An 8,870-nucleotide genomic window follows, 5' to 3' on the forward strand; every position below is an offset into this window, starting at 1 on the left:
GGTAAAATATTCTTATTCTTTATGGCCACACTTTGTTAGAACCTTTCTAATCTGTAATTTACACTCATTCTATTTTATTATATTTTATAATAATACCAATAATAATAATAATAATAATAATAATAATAATAATAATAATAATAATAATAAAGTTTAGCAAGCATTTGTATCACTGTTCCCATGTTGCAGATTTTTTTGGGCAACTGCAGAAACTACAACATTTAGTTTTTGGGTTGTACAGTGAAAACATTATTGTATTTATTGAATGTATTGTATACAGTTAATTAAATTATACATGTAAAAAAAAATTTTTACTTTTAAATATGCATCTATGGTCTTTATTGTTGATGTTTTGTTTCAATGTGAATTAAAAAAACAAAGATTAATAAAAAATAAAAAATAACATAGCATATAGTATATTATAGTTTTCAAACACGATCCTCTCCTGAAGACATACGGTGTATAAAGTACTGTATAAAATAATTTATTAGGAAATTATTTCACATTTACCTATATTGTACGGATTTTTACCCAGTTTTCCCAATCAAACAATAAAATGCACACCTTTACAACCAACCATTTTATAGCCTGCAAAGCAGGGAACATACTATACTTTTGTTGTATCTTTTTTTTTTTTCTTTCAGATATTCAATGATATATAAAACTACTTACTAAATCATGCGGAATGTTGGTGAAAGACAACATTCTATGTGAAAACAATGTGGCATTCAAAGTGTTAATGTCAGTTTATATTCCATCGCACGACTGTCGTTGATGAGCAAAGCGACCTGCGATCATCGCTGTCATGTCGCCGTGCAGTTTATACTTTCTACCAGCAATCGCCCTGCTCAAACTGCAGTCGCTGACAGTTCAAATCAACTGAACTTTGACCTCGTCGCTATGGTCATTACAACACCTAAATGGATGACCGGTAGTTTGTCAAGAAGCTGCTCAGTGTTTATCCCTCTGTATATGCAGTCGATAGAACCGATTATAAAGATCAGATGAAAAAGGAGAACGCATGGGTATCGATTGCTGAACAAATGCATCAACTTGAGTATTTTAACCTCACTGAAAGTGTAACTGGTGAAGTTTTAATTTTAATAGAGCGACTGCTGTTTTAAACACATTGTATATTAGGAAATGCCCCAGGTCCAAGACGTTGTTATTATGTTTATTATTATTACTGTCTTACAAGATATATATATTTTTTTAAATATAGCATAGCACGTCCAATATTTTATGTAATAATAATAATAATAATAATAATAATAATAATAATAATAATAATAATAATAATATTTTGCATGCTACAAATGTTATTAAGGGATTCAAATGGATTGCTAGTAAACTATAATGCAACCACGTTAAATAAATTTATTTTTAAAGCTTGAAAAAACATAGTAAGTTAATGTTACGTTAATGCTCAGTCAGAAAGTGTGACAATAGAAAATAGCATTTTTAATTATTTAAATTATTTTTAAAAATATAGTGTTGATGAACAGATCGGGCTAAATCTAGGAATGACAAACAAGCAAGAGTATTTATGCACTAGACTGCTCAGGTAGAAAGAAGGCAGCTGCAAGAGAAAATAAAGATGATGTCAGATGAGGAGCGCTGTCATAGAAGAGGAGCTAGTATATGTATGATTCTGCCAGAAAGGGCTGGTGACTGTGCAGTTTGTGTGCATGCAGTCTGTGGAGAGGGCACATGCCCAACACATCTCAGAAGCTATTTCTTCACTCATGAGGCAGATTGTTTCAGACCCTGTTGAGACTGTGAATGTTGCTTGTTTCTGCATTTTCTTTTGTCGTCGTCGCCCCCCCAGTACAATGTTGGCCAGTAAAATGTCTGTGTGGCCGGTGGATTTTTCCATTCACTAGCCATGTTGACTATTGGAAAAGTTCATTTCAAGCCCTGTACTTTGGTAACAAAGAAACTCAAAAACGGCTGCCAAGCGAGCCTCTGGCAAGGCACAAACTAATCTTTTAAATGTAATGTATTATATACATGTTTTGTAATTTAGCAAATAACTGATACTGCTTTCTTAATAGATGAACCTGACATTTAAATGCAGTAATCTAGCAAAGTTAAAAAAAAAAAAAACACCCCCCCCCCCCCCCCACAAACCTGAAGTTTACTGTTTACAAGCATTTCAAGACAAACTTTCTCTGGCAAAACATGTAATGATTTTTTTAATTTCGATTTTAGTGTTGCTAACCTAGTTTGCCATTTACCACATTTAAATATTTTTTTTTAGATTTAAACTCTATATATATATATATATATATATATATATATATTTTTTTTTTTTTTGCTAGATTTGAACAGAAGCGATTAGTTATTTATTGGACATGCATAATCCAAAAGTTTAATGAGAGAAATGAAATGCTCAGGCCTATATATGAGATTCTGTAAAATATTGTATTATTTAAAAATAAAACAGACTGTAAATCTCATGGCGATGTGTTTATGTATTAATTCATTTATATTATATATATATATTTTTATTTTATTTTTTTTCAGTGAGAGTAGTGTACGTAAAGAATGTTGCCCTCCCCCCCCAAAAAAAAAAAAATAAATTAAAAGCCATCAGGGTATGAAGTCAGGATCCCCCTGCTGCAGCAGTGCTCCAGTTAGCCATCATGGGACAAGATGTTAGATGAGGAAAAACAGCTGCAAAATGTTGTACACTGTTTAAAAAAAAATAGAAATGAACAAAAGAAAAAAACATTTTGTCTTAGCAAAATTGGAGCCTACTGTAAATATTGTGTGCATTTTTGTAGAAAGACAGTACAAAATGCAGAGAAACTTGACAGGTTATACACAAGTCCTTTAAAAATCTGGGGTTCAGCAGTTACAAAACTGAAAGAAAGTCCAGAAAAATCTGAATTCCACAAAGCAGCAGTAATAGTTGGCAATTATTTCATATCTGTGATTCAACAAACTAAAACACCTGTACATCAGGAGCTGAATTCAGCTTATAGAGTCGATTTGAATAACTCCAAGTACTGTTTATTATAGTTGTACTCTTGCTATGTTACTTAAAACTGACTACAAATGTGTTCCAAACTGCACTGAAAGAAACATTTCCTTAAAGTACCTTATAAATGTGTTGAGGTGAGGTGGGGTCGCAGGGAACCTTTTGTGTATCTTGAAGAACTTAGTTAACCAGTCAGACTACAGACTACTACAGTCAGGCTAGATCCTCCCCTGTTAATCACTAATTGATTGATTGTATTCACTGTTAAAACTAAAACTCTCAAGTTATATTCTACTTTTTTGTGTGTGTTTTGTGCGACAGGGAGGGGGCAAGTAGATTTTTCAAGCATTTTCTCCCTTGGACAAGAAGTTTTTTTTAAAAAATTGCACACCCCTGGGCATGCACAGGATATTGATGATCGTTCATGGTGTACGGTTTTTATTCACCTTAGGAGAATTACCTTACATACACCACTCGGCCCCGTCAGGGGTGGTGGTTTACTGGGCCATCCTCCTGCAGCAAATACAAACTGTACCACGAACGACCATTCAGTATCCTCTCTCTCTCTCTATCTCAAAGTAGGTTACCCAGTGTCACTACAAATACATTTCTTCTCAGCAGAAGATATTAAGTAGCTTAAAATGGAGCCCTTGAGATGTGGTATCTTGTGTAATCAAAGATGCAACTTTGACTGGAAGGACTGCCATGTTGTGTCTGTCCATACTTCACAGATTTCACACACACTCTGCTAAACGCGCTCTCTGTTTATAAAGGACATACATTTCCTCCCCTGATGTTTTCATCTTCAAATTTCACTAGCAGGACAGAATTAAAGTGCTGTAGTGCACCCTAGCACCAGAAGACACAAAAGCTAAAGAAGGATGGCCAACTACTTTTCATACAATAACAACCAAACCGCTTTTATATTAAATTCTGTTTTTTGACAGTGTTAAAACGTAGCCATTCTTTGTTCAGCAGACAGCATGTGCTAAAAACTCATCTAGAGTTGGAATTTTTTTTTTTAATGTAGTTAATCTTTACAGAATGCAAGAAACAAATCCGAGTCACAGGGCTCCTTTCACACTCATCTGATAGTCCAACATTTTAAGTTTGCAATGTTTCTATGTTTAAGGAAAAGGTTGTTACTAGTTATTATTATTATTATAATAATAATGCTCATCAGGCCCCTGCTTAGACAGTGTATAGCCATGCTGTTTACAGAACATTATTACAGGACTCAGAGTCTCATATAATGGCTCTATGAACATGCTCTCTGCTGATAAAGCCAGCCCAATGTCCAAACCAATTTCAAGCTGAACTCCAATTCTCTGATTTGACAGCAGACAAATTGAAAACTGTTTGGTTAATTTGCAAGCAAGTTCTCATCTGAATAAGTGTTAACTACAAGTATTAACGTGTCCCAAGACATTCAGACAACATTTAATGAAGACAAAGGTTTATTTCACAATATTTAACTTCTCTGTGCACTGCTGTAAGGCATTGGTAGGCTGAAAAAATTATTACTCAGACAAGCTTCCCACATGACTGAGGACAAACTGTTCAGCATAGAAACATTTTATACTTGATTCTTGAAAATAAATAGTGCATTAAGTCTCCATTAGGTATTTAACTCCCAGATACTCCCAGTGCCTACACAATTCTCTGAGTGGAAAAAAAGGTTACTTTTATACCACATTACCTTATTAAAGGAACGTACATGGATAAACGTGGGTGTTAAATGCAAACAGATAGTATACAACTTCAAAAACAGTCTGTCATCAGCATCTGGCCTTTAATTTAAAAAAAAAAAATAAATCAATACAAATCTGCCTTTCATTATGACAGGCTGAACTCCCCCACCCTCCACCACAAACAAACAAACATGACAGCCGAAACACAACCCCACAGGTGCAAATAGCGTAGAATGAAAAACGAGGAACCTCTATACAAATCTACACTGTCACTAATCCAGCTTAATGAAGGAATTATTTTACTGTAAAACCTTCAAGAGCAAAAACTCTAATGGGTTTTAACAACCAAAGCAAACAGGTTATATTAAACTCTAGTGTTACTGTGTAAACAGTTTAAAGCTCCTCACACTTCCCAGTCAACACATCACATATCTCCTGCTTAATCTATCAGGAGGGGTATCTTGCAAAGCTTAAAAAAAAAAAATTGATTTCAGAAACCATCACCATAATGCTGGTTTTAATTCAAATCCAGCCAGAATTATAACAATGCTTTTAAACAAACAGTAAAATAATAATTTATGATAAAACAAAAAAACACAATGTTAAACAGCTGAATTGATTATGCAAAAAGTGCCATTAAAAGCTTAGTCAATTTAAATCGATTTATTTAAAATGAACAATAATTGAGCGCTTTAAATCTTTAGATGAGTAGTACAATATATTTTTGGTTAAAAGCTTGAAGTGCCATTCAAAAGATCAACTCTGGCAATGCAAATATACTGCACCGTTGAGCAGGTAGGGATGAACCCTATTCGCTGTGTAATCTGAGGCCTGCCCTGGATGATGGGAACACAAATCAAAATGCAGTTTCTGCTATAACAATAAGGAAATTACGATTTAAAGTAGGCATCCAAAAGAAATAACTCTCCACTTTTCTTATGGCTTCTGACTGTGCCAGGCAGTGATGCACAATGGCGTAACAATGACTCCATTAAACCAACCAAACCACTATGTCCTCTAGAAGTTCTAACAAGTAGTCTGCAATGACAGCTATAGAAGGCTCACAGTTTAAAGAAATGGTTAATTAAACACCATACACAATGTGATGGCTAGGTTTCAAAACATGTTGCGGTTTTGAAAGAATGCTCCCATTCCATAGCGGTTTGATAAATTCCTGGTTTTACTAGGCGTTTAATAAGACACACATGATCTTATTACACTGTGGCTAATCAAGCTTGCACTAAAACCTGGAATGGATGAAACTGCTAGGCAATTGGAGTCTTTTCCACCCCTGTTGTCTGGCAATCAGATTGCAATGTAATCACCTGTCCATCATGAACAAGCATTTTTAATTCATCATCATACACTATGCAAGCCTTACCGTGATGACAGCTTTGCTGAGACAAAGTGACCCCCTGCAGCCAAACTCCCTCTCATCCTCAGATTTGTAGTAACTCAAGGTGTTATTTTTTAAAACCACCCAGCGGTCCTGCCATCCATGGATATAGTTGGTCCACTAAAAGAAGAAAAATGTATCAATATTTAGCTCTGTTTGGAAAGGTAAAAGAAAACCATTCACATCAGGGTCAATTTGAATGATCTAAACAATGGCAGATCTCAATACAGCACTCTTTAACTATGTATCAATCCTGCTAGTGATTTCCCCAAATGGTCTTTTAGTGGCCCACCTATTAACTATACCATACAACAAAAACACAGTGAAATGAGGTCAGAAATAGAACCAAAAGAAAAAAACAGGTTTATAAATTTCAGGGTGGCTTTATCAAGAGCCATCACTGTTTAGATCTTTAAAACAGACCCCACCATGATCTACTGCATAAAAACAAATTGTACACATATTACTAACTGATTAGAAAACTTAAAAACACACACACATTAAAAGGGACCATTTCTACTATGTTCATTTCTTTCATCCAACGCCTTTGGGGTTATCAAAATAACATTCTGAATGTATTTTTTCTACAAAATGTTTTGCAAAACAATATAAAGCATTAGGTATTTTGCAACTATTCAGGCATTATTTTCAGCATTAATATAGGATGACAATATTAGCATACTGTTTTACAGGTATTTTTGAAATTATGGATGAATTGCTAAATTATGACATATCTTTACGCTAGCGTGACAAATCCTTTAATGGCATACACAAGTTAATATCTTACACCTCCACAGTAATCAGTATACAAGGCTGGAAGACTGACAAAAAAAGGTGTGCCCTTACAGCATGTCCAGCAGGTTTATATAGAGTTTTGGACATTGAGGTTATCTTGCTTGTGGCTAAACTCAGAGATAGCTGGCAGTTTGCCAGTTTAGTGATCCTAAAATACAGTATTCAAGTCTTGCTGGTTGGGCTGTTGATAGTCTGACTGCACTACAAATTACAGTTCATAACACAGCAGCAGGGGGCTGGCATTGTCGACTATCATATTTATGTGTGTGTGTGTGTGTGTGTGTATATATATATATATATATAACAATACAGTTATTGCATTTCTGTCAGACTTGTTCAAGCCAAACCATTTGTCTCAGAAGGGCAGAAATTTGCTGTTGCAGTTTGCTTGGTAATTGATTTTATGGAACAGCAAGACACCTCGTCAGTCAATTACTAGTCAAAGGCATGTTTATTGTTTTGACAAGATTTTAACATGTGATATCAGTACTCTATCAATACAGGTGGACTTTCCTATTCTGTTTCAGTCTTTTGAATACCGTGTTATCAGTTTACTTGCTGTAATCCATTATAGCTTGATGATAAATATCTTAATTCCTGTTTCTCAGCTTATTGCTTTATAATATTAATTTAACCTAAATTATTGTCATTATTTGTCTACTTTTTTCATCGATACAGTAATCACCTTGAAACGTACAGTTGAGCAAATTCAATGTATGCTGTATCATTAATATCTACAGTTCCCACACACTAATCTGACGCGTTATTTATCGCAACAGTCTGGTCATGCGTTTACTATTATTCACAGAACTGACTCTAACCTCGCCCAGCTCTTCTCTGTGAGAGGATGCGTTTTTTGACAGTATTACTTCTGATTCCGCAATAAATGATTCATATTTTTAAAAACAGATAAATGTTTACAAATCAAAGGGCCTAGGTTTTACCGTCCTATCAAACTGAGGAAGCGCAGCAGTGCAGCATGCAGTGACGAGTTTGAAAAATGTGACAACCTCGTTTAAAACCGCAAAATACTATTGCACAAGCGTGTTACCGTCCACTAGCAGTGACACGCACACAATACTTTAGTTTCACCAAAAAAATATACGGGTCAAATATTTGGAAATCCGTCAGCGTCAACCTTACAATGCACACATGATATTTTGTTTTGTTTTACACGTTATTGTATTATTAATGTGACTAACTGATACGGTCGGCTGTGGTATTCAGGGAGACGGAAGTTCAGATGCGGAAAAAAGATATAATAAATTAAAAAATAAACAAATCAATACACATCAAATAAAAAAACTGTCTCGAGATGTCTCTGTAAGAAATATTTTAGGTTAACAGCTTATATTCATGATGACAAGATTAGACCTTTATAAAATCAGTCCCTACACAGACATTAGTTGCTGAGGACAGGTCCCTCCGACCACCACCTTGTCCTTCTCACGTAATCATCTTACCTTACTGAGGACCCCGCAAAGCTCAACAGGCGGCCCGGACTCCGTTTCGATATCTTCCTCGGAACCCGAAGAATTCCAACTCTGATTGTCTGACATTGAGACTCGTCAAAAACCAGTACCAAAAAACACAGCGTTAGTGTGCTGGTAATAGACAATAAGTATAACAATAATATCAGCCAGAAAATAACAACTCCGTATACGTGACAATCTTGGACAGATGACTGGAGGACCAGCTACAAACACCTGGCCAAAGTAATAATAATAATAATAATCTTTAACCAAACCCGCCCCCTGTTTGGTTTTGTTGAAGTTAAAATGATTATTATGACAGTCTTCTTCAATCAAAAAAAAATCCAGTTCAGTCACTCTTGTATGGCGAAGTCTTGAGCCGTGCGAGTTTTTCTGCCGCTCCTCGCCAGACCCTGGATTAAATGCACTGAATCAGGGATGTGAAGGACTGGTCTAAACAGACGCCATCTTTCCTGACGTCTCTCTTGTGTTGCGCTTGACAGAGTTGAGGGGCGCTGGCTCTGCGGTGACGT

The 8,870-nt window shown here is 35.4% G+C and overlaps 1 protein-coding gene across 2 annotated transcripts in view; it reads right to left on the reverse strand.

Moving 5' to 3' along the window:
• Window positions 1–8,837, reverse strand: part of LOC117962942 (ceramide transfer protein) — a 51,042-nt gene extending 42,205 nt beyond the window's left edge. For both annotated transcript variants that reach the window (XM_058992531.1, XM_058992486.1), the window contains exons 1-2: window positions 8,329–8,837; window positions 6,056–6,190 (exon numbers count right to left, since the gene is read on the reverse strand). In XM_058992531.1, the coding sequence (XP_058848514.1) occupies window positions 6,056–6,190; window positions 8,329–8,424 (231 nt within the window). In that variant the 5' untranslated portion in view covers window positions 8,425–8,837. The remainder of the gene's footprint in view (window positions 1–6,055; window positions 6,191–8,328) is intronic.
• Window positions 8,838–8,870: the final 33 nt, after the last annotated feature.

Source organism: Acipenser ruthenus, chromosome 1, assembly GCF_902713425.1.
Source record: "Acipenser ruthenus chromosome 1, fAciRut3.2 maternal haplotype, whole genome shotgun sequence".
NCBI classification, from domain to species: domain Eukaryota; kingdom Metazoa; phylum Chordata; class Actinopteri; order Acipenseriformes; family Acipenseridae; genus Acipenser; species Acipenser ruthenus.